Raw genomic sequence first — 16,179 nt, forward strand, 5'->3', positions numbered from 1 at the left:
TGCCGCCGTTCCTCTTGCTGCCGTGTCTGTGGGCTTTCAAATGCTCCGGCTGCGAGCAGCGTTTTAGATTCTTTCATGCAGTTTTATCTTTCTCTTCCTGCCCCCCCCCTCCCGCAACCCCCTCGGCTTCTTTTTTCCTCGTAATGGCAAGTTAGCAGCAGTTCGCTGTCATGCTGGAACTATTCCTGTCTAAGTTGTCCTCTCGTCTGAGTTCGGATCATCCTCGACACCCCCAGAATCTTTTCAATGAAAGCACGTCCTCCTCTGAATCCAAAATGGGCTCTCTCTTCCCTCCCTGTCTTCTGCCATTATCCTCACACACCAGCTCTTCCTCTCGCTAGTGGTATTGCCAGCACCGTGGCCTAAGGCCAAGGGAGTTAGACAAAGCAGTCCTTGCAGTTGCACATATCGCATTCAGAGTGATATGACTGCAAATGGCCCCCTCCTTTCTGGAGCTTAATTCTGAGTTGAAGGAGATTGCTTCTCTATTGTGCTTAAATTAAATGCCCCCCCCACCCCAGCCAGAAGTAGAAATCCTAGGTTTGCTTCCAAACCTGGGGTGAAGGACCACCCCCCTCCCCATCCTGCAGAGGAGAGGAAAACAGGAAATCTGTCCCTTTTGGCCTGAAATCAGCCCTGCAGAAGCCTCTCTGTATGAATGCTGAATATTTTGGTCTTGGCCGATGAAGGGCTCTGGGCAGCTGTGGATCTCACAGGGATTTTCCTCTGGGAGATAATGCTGCTTTCCTGCAGTGCAGGGCTTTGGTGCAGAAGTATTTGGAAAGGCAGTGCCGGCTCGGCTCCCGGAGCTGCATCCTTGCTGCAGAGCTGACTCCTTTCAAGTTCAGGCTGAGAGGGGCCACTCTGAAAAATCATGTTGAAACTGCACTGAGTGGATCAGAGAGATGAAGCAGTTGTGGCTGGTGGGTGACCATGCTCTGTTCTTGCACGGGAGCACGTTTGGGACTCAGAAACCTGGACTGAAGTGCTGAGAGAGAGGGGCTGCTTTGGGGGCAGGAAATAGGGGCAGGAAGCCTCCGTGAGGATGAGGCAGCTGCTCCACAAGTGGCTCAGGATGCTGGGAGCATCCGGATGCCGACTCCTCTGCTCACACCAGGCTGAGGGGAGAGGAATGTGTTGGCACAGCAGAATTGGTGCCTGCTCCTCTTCCCCGTTGCCCGGGTCCATGGTGATACTTGGCCCAGGGTGTCTACAGGTGGGCTTGCAGTGTTTAGTCTGAATTATCATCACCTTCCTGGAGGACCCTGGTGGGAATTGGGCTTGGTGTGTAGCATCCCAGACTGTGCTTGGGGAGCCCTATTTAGTGTCCTGCACCAGAACATTCTCTGCCTGGGTGGTAAAAAGGGACCCTGTTAGGGATGCGATGCTGTGGCTCTACCTCCCAGCCTCACCTGTCCCAGGGGGGACCTCTGTTACCCTTCTAACAGCCATGTTTTGATTTGTTGGTCTTTTCTTGCTTATTGTATTGAATCCTGTGAAGTTGTTTCCTCCTCATCCATCTTGTGTTTCATATTGTTTAACTGTTTCTCTGTAAGAGGGCCAGCTGCTGAGCTGAGGTGAAGTAGAGCATCTCCATTGACTTCAGTGGAACAAGAGAGATTTACACCAGCTGTGAACTGCTCTGTACTTTGTCTTTCCTCTTGTTTCCATGTGTTTTCTGGCTCTGTGAATATTCACCAGCATTCCTATTCAGATATGCATAGGTCATAGAAAAGTAGTTTTAAGATACAGAAGCCAGCAGGAACAGCTTGCGATTTTCCTTTGGTTTTATTCTAATCCTTGCAGAAATGTCAAGTTTCAAGACAAAAGCCTGTTCTTGTAATAAAAGTTTAAAAACTGTTGCACGTAGGGTCTGGAGAAACAAATTTTGCAGCAGCCTGTGATGGGAGGGAGCTGCGTCGTGGCTCCACGTGAACAGGGGCCTGCACGGCGGGCACTGCTGCGGCCGAGGACCAGCGGGGCTGTGGCTGCACCGGCTGCACTGCACAGGCACCACGGGTTTCTTGGGGAAAAGTGCAAATTTCCACTGAGAGCTGAAATGAAAATAATTCCCCTGACTGGGGCTGGAGCTTGCAACCGGAGAGACTGATTTAATTCAGTCCTGATAAATGATACCAAGCGCACTGGGCCGTTCCTGATCTTGTTAAGACTGCAGTGCAGGCTTGCATGAGCAAATGGCTTGCTTGTCGCCCTTGACAGAGACAGCTTATGTTTGATATTGCTGTCCGTATCGAGAGGTGGTTTTTAGAGTGGGAGTAGTGGAAAGAATACTGTTTGTAGGCAGAGCGGAGAGCAGAGCGTTCGTACCTTAGCAGAGGGGATCATTTCTAGGAAGTGTACTCCCCACTCCGATCCAAACTGAAATTTGCTGGTTCTCTCATGTCTTGAAGTCCACGTGAAGTTAAAATTATCTGAAAAACCGCATGCTACGCATGTTTCGAAATCAGCAGTTTTCAAGTGGACTTGGTTGGACATTCAGAAAACCGGCATTTGTGGCTTTGTCTACCTGGGTGTTTAGCTCCAGAGCAACACTGGTTTTTGCAGTCACCAAATCTCCCTGTCCCCACCCAGCACCTGTTGGCTGAGTTGCAGAGAGGTTTTGGTTCATGCTAATTTGCTTCCTTTTGGAGAAAAGTAAACCAGAAGCTCTGCTCCAGTTGTGCAACACTGATGCTCCATCCCTTTTAATGGAAACACGAGGATCCGAGCCAAAGATTGGGCAGCTTTGAACCATACCCACGATGCAGACACTTAGGCTGGGGGACCAGACTAAAATTTAGTGGTAAGTAATCCCCCGTCACCCCAAATCCATGTGGTGTATGTGTACCCAACACTTTTCCCCTTGTGCCAGATAACTTGCCAGTGTAGAAACAGCCTGTGTCTTAAGCTGGAAAAACCAGAATGGTGGGGAGCCCAAGTGACTGTCTTTTGTTTTGCTGAGTTTAAAAAAAAAAATATATATATATATAAAGGCAGGGGGATAGGAAGAGGAGACATAAAACATGACCGTTATCCACATGGGACGATGAAATAGGACGAGAGTACCAGAGGAAAGGCCTGGAGTGTGACAGATCAAAAGAGCAAGGCCTCTGGCTGTTAAGATAAAGAATGTCCTGGTTTTTGAGAGCGTATTTATGTGTGTGCGCACTGGGTTTTTTTAAAAGGAAATAGTTTTATTCAAAGAAAGGTCTGTTTCTACCAAAAGGGCTGTTTAAGGGGGAAATAGTGGGTGAAAATACAACTTTCACAGCCAGTGCTGTAAGGAATTTTTTGTGCAAATGAGAACGGGGTCCATTATTTTAAATGAAAAAAAAATGTTTGGAATGCTGGGGGAAACAGGAGCTGTCTGTTTTCGCTCTGGGTTGGCAAACATGTAGAGTTGAGTGTGTGGCTTGGCTGTGCAGTAGATCTTGTGTGGATGTGCACGTGGTGTCCGTGGACGGCAGGCAGCTCTTGGTGAAGTCAAGCCCGAGTGCGTGGAGGGCTGAGGAACCAAATACTGCTGTGGTCAGCCGAAACACCACGGCTGCTGTTTGGAGACTGAGGTAGAGGTAGAAGCAGGGAGGTTCCACAGACCGTACCACGTATCTTGGGTCAGCCCCAGGTGCGTCCCCTCTCGCGTGCTGTCGTGTTCATGTGTAGAGTTTGTAACACGGCACGGGTTTACCTGTGCCGTTTGACAGCACCTTGCGAAGTACAGGGTGGTAGAGAAGCAGAGATCCAGCGGGGCTGGCTCTCAGTCAGTTCTACGTGAGTAACTCAGGGAGGTGAGTAACTGCTCCTGACTTCACTTTGCCGTGTGTGGGACTGAAACGGGGCGGCCGTTGAGCCGTGTCCCCTGCTGGGACCAGGTGAGAGCACCCCCGGCGCTGCTGCTCCTTCCGCGTCCTCGCAGGGTGCACAGCAAGCTGCCCCTCCGTTATTTTTCCAACAACAGAGTAAGGAATTAAAACTTAGACCAGCAAACTGGTATTGCTGCTCAGGCTTGGAGACTTTAGCAGAGGAGGTGAAGGGATCCCTGCAAACCTATCAGAAATTAATTGGAAGATTGCTTGTCAGTGGGAGTTTAGGGAAACAGCGATTGATTTGAGATCCTTTGTCTCCCAGGGTGTTAATTTGGGCTCAGAGACATCACTGGAAGGAAGAGATTTTGACACAAAAAATCTCATTGCCGTATTGTTAGACGCCCCCCCTCAATTAATAAAGATTAATATTGATTAACAGGAAAATCACTGTATTTTAGTTGGGGAAATTGCTCCTGGCAGTCTTCTGTATGAACACAGAAATAAAAGACATTGTTGGAACAGGAATAAATAGGTACATAAAAGGGATTGTGCACATTTAATGAGGAAAGTGGAGGGAGGAAAGTGTGTATATTAACTGAGGTTTTAAACAGCAGCAAGCACTAAGACAATTTGGGACGTGATGCAGGGTGTCACTTACATTCAGTACAAGCACACTCCCTTTTCGGTTCTGTCAGTTCTGAACTGTCTTGTCTCCATTGTCATTTTAACTGAGAGCGCAAGCCCCAATTTAGATCCCCCTCCTTTTTTTCTCTCCAGTGAATACCTAATCATCACACTGATTTTTGACTGGGTATTGACTGGGAGACTTGCTGGCCTAATTTCTCTTGCTAACTGTAATAGCAATAGCTGGTGATTATTAGTAGTATTTTTTTTTAATCTGAGGTGTACAGGGTGTTCAGACATGCAGATGTATTTTGGGTTAATTGAGTAATAGTCATCCAAGACTCAGGGCTTCTCCTTGAGATTAACATACAAAGTGATAGGTCAGAAAGCTCTGGGTCCGTTACCCCGTGAGATACTAATACCCCCACAATTAATTTAATTTTCATGATTGCATAATAGTAAATTGAGGTGAAATGAAGTGTTTTTAATTTTGTCCCCCTCTCCAGCTGAGTTTGACTGGCACAACTTCTGCCATGGGTGTGTGGAGCCTGGCACCGCAGCCAAGTCAAATCCTTTTCTTTGTTCTCCGGGCCTGCTGCTGCTGATAAAGTGGTCGGCGCATGGCATTATGTCTTATTACATTTTTGATGCAGACTGCAAAGAAACGGGTAAACTCACCATGGTTACCAGGATCTGTCATTTGGCAGGGCATGCTGCACTCAGCGATGGCCTCTAGTGTCTGCTCTCAGCGCTGCACATGGCGCGGGCGCAGCCGGCGATGCTGCACCCCTGGCGAAGCCAAGCCGCTCCTCTGGCTGCTGATTCACATCTGGCTGCTGATTCACATCTGGCTGCTGATTCACATCTCGCTGCTCGTTCACATCCAGCTGCTGATTCACATCGGGAGCCATGCTCCGGCTCCAGCTCCCACTCGTAGGGGGCTGCTGCAAGGTCTTGTTTGGTTTTGTCGTTCGGTGTTGACCGAGCCACGCTGGATGCAGGGTCCCACGCTGACACCACTGCTGTCCACGGGCTTTCACAGCTGCGAAACTTTCTCGGTCAGCCCCTGGTTTCGCTGCTTTGTCTGGGGACATCGCATTTCTCGTAGGGTTTTCTTTTCTGTTTAGACATAGAATTGTTCCCTGCTGTGTTACCTCGTACAGACCAAGCATGTGTCATTGCTTCAATCACCATAATCTGAAACAATCACTAGATTTTCTGTACTATATTATCATTGACCTGAACGGTGGTGATAAATTGGTTTATGTTGTTTTTCATGGGCTGCAGGTAAGGTTTGCTCAGTGGGTACAGCAGGGTTCCTGAGCCTGGTCGTCAGAGCCCTTGCTGTAATTCTGCACCAGTTTGAAGCTCCCAAGTCTTGTGTGTGACTGCTTGCAGTAACAGCCCAGGAACAAGTCTTTGCAGGACAAGTCTTTCGTTTTATTGTACATGAGGAAAAATCGCTTAAGTCTTTCTCTGCTTAATTGAGGTAATTAAACCTTCTTACCTTGCAGCACAAGGGGCTCATTAATGTTTTTGAAGCATTTCAAAGTCCTTGGAGGAAAGATGTGGTTTGCTGTTGTGTCGTGTTTGATAGCTGCTGAAATCCAGTCATCTGGATTTGGAGTACTGACTGAGCAGAAATCTTACAATCGTGCGTGTATTTGGAGCTGATAATGTGAAGAACTAATTGAGAGAACAGTTGACAGCTGTGGTCTTCCTTCACAGTGCCATAATCCACGGGTGTGGTATTCAGTTTTCTTGGGTTTTACTGTGCTGGAGCAAATTGTGAAACCTTAGCAATGGAAATGTAGGCTGTAACACCATAAAATTTAGCAGCTTAGTTAAAGACAAAGAGAAATCTTGCTTGTTTAAGGTGACCTAGCGACCAGCCCAATGTATCTGTTGTAGAATTTCACATCTGGTTAACTAGTTAAAATTAGGACCTCATTCTCTTCTTGTAATGAAGACAGCACTGAAACGATGTCCTGTGATTAATTCTGAAGAGGAAAGAGACTTCCCAGCTGACAAGAGTCTGTTCCACTGTGTTCAGCTGTGTTTTTTTACAGCGTAACTGCTGGCTTTTTCTTTTTGTAGTGAAGGGAAAATATGAATGAAATCACTTGCACCTTCAAAACAAAGCTAGAGATTTACATAGTTTTGAGCCTCAGTGACTTTTAGCACCGGTTTACATCAGATTTAAAGGAAGGCTGGTAAATGAGGTCTGCTCCTCATAGGAAAGACAGTTGGGAGTTGTCAGCAGAGAAGTTTGCAAGGGGAAGGATTTCCAGACAGCAGGCGGTCTGTGTCTGTGTCTGCGTCTGTGCCCACAGGCAGCACCGGTGGGCGCAGGGCACTGCAGCTGCAGGAGTGAACGCGTTGAGTGGGGCGATGCTCCCTCGTCTGAGTGCGCGGTCCACGGCACTGGTGTGAAGTGGGCGCCTAATTACACCCCCTAAGAAACATCTAAGAGTTGCTTCTCAGACCTGGGTTCTTACTGTTGGAGGGGTGGGGGAGAAGACCCAGCAATGGCAATGACCCAGTTTCCTCCTTCCAGTTGTGGGCGGTGACGCGGGATGAAGTAGAAGGATCCAGTCCGTAAATGCCTGGCTCCGGGCAGGGCGCTGGGTGCTGTGATCGTGGCTGGGTGTATGAGACACCAGGAACAACGGCAGCAGCAGATCAGATACACCTTGACGGACTATTCCCTATGAGTAGTTTTGGGATCGGCTGAAAATAGTACTGAGGGTCACTTGCATTGACCATGTGATGGCACTTTGAGTTGCAAAATTACTTTCAGATAACTTGCTCTGGAACAGTAAAAATAGCACCGTATATTCGACTCATCTGCGTGGAATGTATATATGCAAAAATAGGGCTCCTTAATATTTATGGTTTGTCTAGGCAGAACAACCTGTCGTGCTGCACTCTGACTTTTAGGCAACCGATTTTCACTGATAATGTTGCAGGCTGTGCTATTTTCAAATGCACAGCAAACGTTAGGGGAGCATTAATGGACCCGTTCTCTTCCTGGCCAACGTTGTCGCTCTGAAATGGCATTAGCAGGCTTGGACAAAGGTGAGCGGTCACAGTTTGAGAAAAAAGGGATCTAAAATGTGTCCTGATGTAACAGACTAATTAATCTCTAGATAGTAACAGATTTTGTTTCTTTTCTCTCTACAGCTGGGAGTGTTCACTCTCCCTCCACAAGTATGGCAACATCTGCGCAGTATAGACAGCTCATAAATGACTACGGACCCCCATCTCTAGGCTATACACAAGGGATGCAGGTACAGCTCTGCGCCGTGTTTTCCTTTAATCAGATCACTGACCCTGTGTTTGCGTAGTGCCATGGACTGTGGTCTGTAATCTGAGGTGTTCCTCCCGCCCACCAAGACCTGAAATCAAACCCAAATGGCAGACTGATTCGTCGCATACGTCTTGGGATCAAATTAGACTAAGCAGAGCGCTGGGTGAGATTGGTTACTAATTAACTGTTAGTCCCATCTCATGAGTCACAGGGGAAGGATGTCTTATGTTCTGAGAGAAGGGCTCTAACGTGTTTTAAAGATGAGTATTTCTATACTGTTTTTCTTCAGCAAATATATACTCTAAAATTTCCTCTCATGAAGTGTGTGTCACAGACAGTCCTGCTTCAGGAATCCAGCAGTAAACTTTGCAAAAGGTATTTAACTGGTAATAGGGTTTCCCTTAACATACAGGCAGCTTTGTTTTATCTGCTTCTCACTCCCTGCCTAGCTAACTTCTCCACAAAACGTACACCTGCACACTGAAAAATCAGAAGCAGAGTTAAGTAAGCAGTTCTCGGTTCGCTGTTCTTGCAGGACTGTTTGCACTTCTGTTTCACCTGAGGTCCCAGCCTTGCAGCTGCATCCTCCAAGTTGATCCTGAGTTTTGAAGGGCACATAGCATTGCATCCAGCTGTAACAGCAACCATGAAAAGAAAATCATGTTTATATAATAAACCTTTAAAAAGTGGCTTCCAGGGCTATTTCTGGTCCTCTGTGAATTTCCAGTTGCCGTTTGTTGTAATTGTTTTGTTTTTAGCAGTATTTAATTGAGATTAATCTATTTTCAACTACAGGGTACCAGCAGCAGTCAAGTACCACAAAGCAAATATGCAGAACTTCTAGCTATCATAGAAGAATTAGGAAAAGAGATTAGACCCACATATGCTGGGAGTAAAAGCGCGATGGAGAGACTAAAAAGAGGTAATGTTTAAATTTATTTGAAAAAAAATAGTCACCTACAGTTTGTGTACTGACTGCTTGTATACAGCTTCATGACAGCTGCTTCCTTTGAAAGGAGATGGCTGTCTTGAGCTCATCATTAAACTGTGTATTAACATTTAAAGGTGTATTAACAAGCAGGTAAAACCTTGGGATACTCTATTCATGCTGTATTCGATAGATACATCAGTGACCAAATGTGTTTTATCTGCACAAGTTTCAGTTAATAATTCCAACCTTATTTTAGAACCCTTAAGGTGTCTAATGGATAAGTGCTTCGAGGTTCCTGGTGACTTATTTGCCCTTTCAGTTCCCTTTTCTTGCCAAAACACACAACCAGGCATTGTTTACTTCTTCTGACATACATCTCCCATCTACTTGACACGAGAGTCTTTACTAAAGTGCATTTTCCCTAAGGACGTTGTGGTATTTCACACTAAGGCTGGTGGAGGGAAGAGCTGCAAAAGTAAAACAACAGGTTGTCAGGGAAGGCTGCTCAGAGGACCGAGCTGTCAGACACACCTTGGGCTGCTGGGGCTCCACGACCTGTGGCAAGTGGATGTCATTAAGAGTAAGGGAGGTGGAAGCTTTTAGGCCTGGCTGATGAGGTCTCTTTAGCTTTGCTTCGTCAGCTAAAAGGGGTAATAAATGCCCTTGCCTTGCAGTGTAAAAGAAACCCCGCGTGCCCCACCGCTGACATCAGCTCGACATTGTCCTCTGCAGGGGACGTGCAGGGATATTTCTGAAGGAGCAGTGGGACATTCCACTGCTCCAGCTCCCGAAGTGACCCTGAAGGCCACTGACAGCAGCTGTGCTGGTGCTCCTGTCCTTCGCCAGTAAAATCTCGTTACCATTCCTTTCCTTTCCTTGGTCCTCGCACTGAGTTTGGCTGATGCATTCAGCCCCGAGTGGGAAATGTTACTGTAACAGACTAACTTCAGCACCTTGCAAATCCCCCTCACATTTACCCAAGACTACAAAGCTTTATTTAAGGCTCAACCATTATGGGAGAGTAATATATCTGCCGTGACATGCAATAAAATGACTAGTAGCTGTTCTGGGAAAGGATGCAATAAAGTCTGCTGATGAGTGGTAAGTGGAATCTGGCCCAGCTAAAATCAATGCTGCTGGAGTCTCTCTTTATTGCATTGCCTGAGTCAGTATTAATAGATCATGAATGGCAATGGGCTAATGGGGACGACTTGAGAGAGACGCAGATGCTCTCTGAACCTGCATGGTTCAGCTCGGGGAGGAGTTGTCTTGCTGCTTCTTGCAGTGAGTATTTAGTTTGTTCTGCTGCTGTGACTTGCCAATGTTGCAAAAAATCCCAAAGAAGTACTTTCTGCTGCCATCTTTTGGTCACAAACGTAGCTTTCTTTCCATTTTGGGAGCCTCATGGCTGAAAGAGCATGTGCAAGTGTGAGAGCAGAAGTGACTGAGGGTGGCCCTGTGACCGCAGCCTTGGGGAGGTTATTCCTGAATAAAGTCCCTGTCCCCAGCTCCACCCGCTCCTAAGCACAGAGGCTACTGACCTCTAAAACTGGCCAAATTCCCAGCGTTCTACATAATTCAGGGGAGTTCTGCTGCATAAACTGGGCATCCTGCCACCAGACCCAGGTCTAATGCACGACTCCGAGTGTGCGTTTCTGCATCCCACAGCTGCAGGATGCAGCTTTACTTGTCTCTGTCCGTTTAACCCTCTGCAAAGCCTTGCACCCATCAGGTCCCAAAGCAGTGCTCCTCGGATGCAAAGGCTGTTGCTGTGATCAGGGCTAGGAGCCTGCTAGAAACAGAATCCGTTCTCTCTAAATAGAGATTAAACCTCATCTATTGCCGTATTGTCCTTTCTCCACCTTGTTACGGAGCATGACTGAGCAGAGGAATCGTCTTATCCTGTCAGTAAAACAGAACCTCATTTGTTGCAGAAAAACCTGTCTGTCTCTCATGTTACAGTGAATCTCGGGCTCTCTTCTTTCAGCAGCTCTGTGAACGTGAATCTAGATTTAGTTCCAGGACTAGGAATCAAGGTCCAGATTGCTGGAACTCAGAGCAACAGGACTCGTAGTGGAAAATTCCACATTATGTCTATCAGCTGAGCAGATACGGCAGCATGTAAAGTGGTGATGATTTACACTGGGAGCTGAGCCAGTGTTAGGAGGTAACTTTTTGCACATAGCATAAAAATTTCTTCTTACTCTTACAAGAGACACAACTTGTGTTTAAGCAGTATTACGAAGGCTTGGATTTTGAATTATTCCAAGGTATTAAGACTTTTCAGAGCTTGCTAAAATGACTCCCCAAATAACTTCCTAATTTTTTTTTCACTCCGCTGTAGCAAAATAACTCCCAGGTAGGTAATTTTTTTTTTCCTTCTAGTTAAGTCTCTTATTGTAAATAGGCCTGCACTGCACATTAAGAGAGATCTGTCACCCTGCAGACCTACACGTTACCATGCTCTGATTCCTGGTTTAGTCTCTTTTCAGTTTATAAAGCCAGCTTGTTGAGCAGCAGGTGATGTATGGGCAGCGAGGGAGCTCTCCCTTTTTGGAGGGTGCTGTGGTAGCCGTGGCAACTTGGGACAGAAACACATCAGCCTTTCTCTGGACTGTCACGGCAAGTGTGACCTGAATGAGATGATTTAAAGTATGTCCCGTTCTTTTGCAGGCATTATTCATGCTAGAGGATTAGTTCGGGAATGCTTGGCTGAGACGGAACGAAATGCAAGATCCTAGCCCACTAATTCAGCTGCAAGATTTTCCATCTCTTAATGAAGAAAAAGTAACACTTAATTCCTTTTGACTCTTGAAACATTCAGACAGATTCCTTTATTTTGAATGTTTTACCTTTCTTTTTCTGCCCTTACAAAAATGTTTAGTTAAGAATGAGAAAACAAGGAGTTTTTCAACTTACCGAGGGTTTGCATTTTGTAAAGACGTTAAAACTCCCTAAAACGTTTCTAAAACATGAAACCCAAACTGCATGCAGAAGAATGCTCCTTCTCTCCCATGTTTCAGTTCTCTTCATATCCAGCCACAGTTTGATTCTGTTCTGTTCCTCTGACTATATTCACTTGACCCCAAACTGTCGATCTTTCAGAGTTTCACATAAGTGCTAAGGATTTTTTTTAATAAATGCAGAATAGCATGCTGTACCCAGTAGTCTGCTAAGTCACAGTTTGTCATACAGCATAGACCCTGCTTAGAAATAACCTTCCCCTTCTCTTATTTTTCCTTTTTTTGTTTGTTTTACATAAACATTTGCATGACTGTTAGTGCTTTGAAGTCCATTTAAAGTGCATGAGTTATATGGCAAATAGGGAAACCTATTAAATAATAACAAGGTCCTGGAAAGCTAATTTCTACATTAAGGCTGGAGATTTCAGTTTAAAGTTTGAAAAAAAAAAAAAAAAAAAAAGAAAATTCTGGATAAATTACTAAAACTGTTATTTGCATCTTTGTATGTATTTATTACTTGATGTAATAAAGCTTATTTTCATTAACAGTTTGTATTAAAACTATGTACAGTCACTTTAATCAGATTCATACTCCACGAACAAGAACCCTGGCCAGGCAGAAACGTCACCTTCATGCAGGAGGCTCAAGTCCAGGAGCAGCCAAGGGAGCGGGCGTGTAGGCTGCTGCAGTTTCCATCCCTGGTGCAGTCCAGCTGCCATCAGTCCCTGGGACAGGGCTGTGTAGTTGCTCTCAGTTCCCACTGCTTTCAAGTCATGTACCATGGCTGCGGGTCTTGAGGCTCGCTCCCTTCACTGCTGAAGGTGAGAGCCTGGCAGCAGCCAGTGAGGATGCTGTCCAGAAATTAAAGAGAATTTCTGGTTAAGAATTAAGAGTTTTTAACTAGATCAGAATAGGAATGTGTACTTAACTAGTGGCTCCAAAGGAGAAGCATCTGCTTGTGTTTACATAAAATGGGAAACTGTCAAAACGCCCAAGTGTAATGACCCAATTTCACCTCTGAACTGGAAGAACATGACTGCCCAACCCTCACTTGCAGGAGTGCCTTCCCCCATGCTCATCTCCAGGTAAGATTTGTAAAGCTTCTGTTTAACTTCATTGCAGTGTTTTAACTAATCAAAATAGGAATGTGTACGTCACTAGTGGCTCCAAAGGAGAAGCATCTGCGTGTGTTTACATAAAATGGGAAACTGTCAAAATGAGTGAAGATACCAAAACGCCCAAGTGTAATGACCCAATTTCACCTCTGAACTGGAAGAACATGACTGCCCAACCCTCACTTGCAGGAGTGCCTTCCCCCATGCTCATCTCCAGGTAAGATTTGTAAAGCTTCTGTTTAACTTCATTGCAGTGGGGTAGGACACAGCATCGGTTCAGAGCTGAAGGAGGCAGCCAGTGCCTGGTGTCTCTTCTGTCAGCACGTCTGTGTATGCCATCAGAGCCAGCACCTAAACCCTGTCACTGCTTATGAAGGATCTGTGTCTGCAGAGGCACTGCTTTTTGTTGTTCCATTAACAACGGTGGAAAGTTGACTGTTCCTTTTTAACAAGGACTGGTTTATCATCTTCTGAACTCGGCAGAAAAACTGATGGCTATGTGTGAACAATGAGATGACGGCGGACAGCAGCAGGGATACATGCCCTCCTTGACTTAAGAGCAATAGCAGGTCACTGCTCGCTATTTCAGTTGTGCTTATGAAGCTCCACATCATCTGTTACTTTGAAAATTGTGTTTAGGTACAGTGGCAAACGTTTCCCTTACCCTACTGGGCAAGTCAGTATTTCACACGTTCACTTCTTATCCAGTTGTTGCATCTCTTTAAAAAGCTTTTTCCTTTCTAGGTTTTCCTTTGCCCTTCTTTTTTTCTCCTGCTTCTTCTTCTCTGATGCTTTCTTCTCTTTAAAAACATCACTGTCTTCACCTCTGTAGAAAAGGTCAACCTTTTCCTGCAGGATTTCTCTGGCTATCTTTCGGTTCTGCTCCACTGATCTTGTTTGATGACACTGAAGGAATCCAATAGAACATTTTTAGTGGAACTTTAACATGGTTATTCTTCTGCTTTCCCTTTCAGTCTACATATTCCTGCCATTACAGTACAGAAACTCCCTTCCCCCACACCAAGAGCAGCCTCCCACCAAGATCTGCTGCGACTTCTGTATCCAGATGATACATTTTGGACAGGCTGCCTAATAATTGCGACTGTAACTTGTCAGACTGGCTTTTGCATTAATCTTTATTCTGTCAGCAAACAAGATTGTTCCATATTACCTTGGAAATCTGCTTCTGAGTTTAACTTAACTGTGTCTTCCCCTTGTGAGAAGGAAGCAGAGATTAATTTTGAAGTATTAATCCACAAGAAGTAGGTAAGAGTAATGCTTAAAAGCTATGCAAAGCAAATATGATCAGGTTGGTAAGGAAGACATTCTAACTCCCCAGAGGGACAGGAATGTGACAGCTGCCACTGCAAGGCAGCTACAATGGATTTTATTGAAAACTACAAAATAGTACTGTGTGTTGAAGCCAGGAAGAGCAGCCATGATAACCAAAAGTGCTTCTTGCCTAGAGTCTTTACATGGAAACTCTTCCTCCATGACACTGGCACTGTGATTATGCTTTACTGTGAGAGGAGACTTGGAAGACAATGCAATTTTTGACTTAATGAAATATAATTACCTTTACTACAATCCCAGATGGAATATGCTTCAAGACAACACAGTTGCTGGTCTTATTTGTGGCTTGGCCTCCTGGGCCATCGCCTCTTACAAACTGTTCTCTTAAATCAGCCTCAGTTAGTCCAAGGAGACTGGCAGAGCTCTTCTTCCCTGCTGCCTGAAGGAGGGGCACTCTGTGCAGAGGAAACTGCTGCTTCCTCAAAATCCACGGTCTCCATGAGGGTGTTCGTAGTTCTCTCAGTAAGGATGTGAAGTGACACAAACTTGGAACGTTCATACAGAAACGAGGACACAGGTCTCTGGAATGACACCTGAAACAGAAGTGGGAAATAGAGTTTACCATGAGCACCCTTCTTTTAAGATGCTCTAGTTTAGCTGAGATTTAGATTTATTTTCAAGAATATTTGGTTTCATAGGCATTTTCCTTGAAATATTTACCATTCCAAATGGAATTTCATTTCTCATCGCAAATAGGTTTCTTAAAATAGTCCAGATTATTATTTTGTTGTTGAAAGGGATGTGGAAAACATTAAAAAAAATAGTACTCCTGCCAACACTTGGAAAATACTAAAGATATATTAAAAAAAAAAAAAGAGGCTATGTCTATCTTGCAGTGTGAGCTGTGCCATCTGGCCGGGAAGCTCTGCCCGTGCCCAGGCTGTGTCCTGCTGACCACGGTACCGGCGGTTCACTTGTGGTCACCCGTGAGCTGCATCATGGAACACAAGTGAGGGAACCTACTGGGAGAAGTAGCAAATTTACAGAATGTAACTGGCCTAATCACATCTTGGCTTCCCCCATTTGCTGGCTTGCAGTCATTTCCAAAATGCTAGAAGCCAGTTTCCAAATTTTGAGGTCAGGCTCTAGTGCGCGTAGGATTTGGTGAGTGGTCTAATACAGCAAATGTGGAAAACTCCACATCAGAAGGATTCTGTTGTGTTGATCATGTTAACGAGCTCGCCCATCCTCACAACTTTCCACAGTCCATCATGTCCCTTTGATGGAGGAGAAAGAATTGAGGAGTAAGCAGAGCACTGAGTTTTCAACTCCTAATTCACACGCTGGTTTTTCACGCGTTCTGCTCATGGATAATGAGGAACGTCGGGTTCTGCTGCTGTCAGATGGCACTCTTCAACAAGGTATGTAGGTGGGCAATTAAAACAATACATGCTGTTATGCTTGAAATATTTTATTTGGTTCAGAAGAAAATACTTCAGCATGTGAAGAAGTGGCACTTAGCAATAAACATCCTTGGGAGTTGAGCATAACTGTCAAAATAATTTTAAGAAAGCTTTTATTGGCAAGTAAAGATGTCCACTTGGTGGCACCAGAAGGTAGGAATGGTATTTTCTGCTGAAGAAAACATACAGAAAAAACTAGCAGAACTACTACTGAGTTCTGAAGTGAGCTTTTACTCAACAGCAGGTTTAATACGGGCACTGCCCGCGTAAAGCAGCCTGTTTTGAAGCCAACACTGACACCTCTCCGAGCTGCCTTTGAGGTAAGTCAAGGTGAAAAATCGTATTTGCTGTAAGCCTAATTCTACTACCTGACACTCCAGCTATAAAACGAGTAAAGCCAGAAGATACAGCAGAGTCTTCTCGAGGTTTCACTGGGCACAGGAAGTCCCCAAGAAACACACGCCTTACAATGCAAAAAAGATCTTGAGATAACGCTTTAATTCTGGAAAAAAAAACAACCCAGCCAAACAAAAAACCCTGTGCTTGTGAAATTTTTAAGGACAGAAAAGCTGTGTCAATAAGAACACTGATCTCCTATTTTTTAAGTAGTTCTCCGGTTCAGAGAATCCGGTGAAAACAAGACAAGGGCAGCCGCCGCCCACGGCTTCGCGGCC

General features: G+C 45.3%; 2 protein-coding genes across 3 annotated transcripts in view; one reads left to right on the forward strand and one right to left on the reverse strand.

Annotated features, from left to right (window-relative positions):
* CDK2AP1 (cyclin-dependent kinase 2 associated protein 1) overlaps nt 1-12,194 on the forward strand; it is a 12,483-nt gene extending 289 nt beyond the window's left edge. Inside the window, exons 1-4 of one of the 2 annotated variants that reach the window (XM_010181540.1) lie at nt 7,484-7,508; nt 7,614-7,720; nt 8,536-8,662; nt 11,345-12,194. In XM_010181540.1, the coding sequence (XP_010179842.1) occupies nt 7,484-7,508; nt 7,614-7,720; nt 8,536-8,662; nt 11,345-11,412 (327 nt within the window). In that variant the 3' untranslated portion in view covers nt 11,413-12,194. Of the gene's footprint in view, nt 1-7,483; nt 7,509-7,613; nt 7,721-8,535; nt 8,663-11,344 lie in introns of those variants that run through there. The other variant, XM_010181541.1, reaches the window with a different exon arrangement.
* A 1,248-nt stretch (nt 12,195-13,442) lies between these two features.
* Nucleotides 13,443-14,601, reverse strand: LOC104538365 (chromosome unknown open reading frame, human C12orf65). The gene is made up of 2 exons (XM_010181542.1): nt 14,326-14,601; nt 13,443-13,655 (listed from the first exon to the last, which is right to left on the reverse strand). Exons 1-2 carry the CDS (start codon nt 14,599-14,601, stop codon nt 13,443-13,445), a joined length of 489 nt encoding a protein of 162 aa, XP_010179844.1.
* Between the last annotated feature and the right edge of the window lie 1,578 nt (nt 14,602-16,179).

This window comes from Mesitornis unicolor, unplaced genomic scaffold (assembly GCF_000695765.1).
Source record: "Mesitornis unicolor isolate BGI_N332 unplaced genomic scaffold, ASM69576v1 scaffold31433, whole genome shotgun sequence".
Classification (NCBI taxonomy): Eukaryota; Metazoa; Chordata; class Aves; order Mesitornithiformes; family Mesitornithidae; genus Mesitornis; species Mesitornis unicolor.

Excerpts from the sequence above, each read along its gene's own strand:
- LOC104538365 (XM_010181542.1), bottom strand. The coding sequence starts at position 14,601 with ATGAACGTTCCAAGTTTGTGTCACTTCACATCCTTACTGAGAGAACTA. Across the intron at positions 13,656-14,325 it reads CATCTGGGATTGTAGTAAAG|TGTCATCAAACAAGATCAGT; the intron begins GTAATTATATTT and ends GGATTCCTTCAG.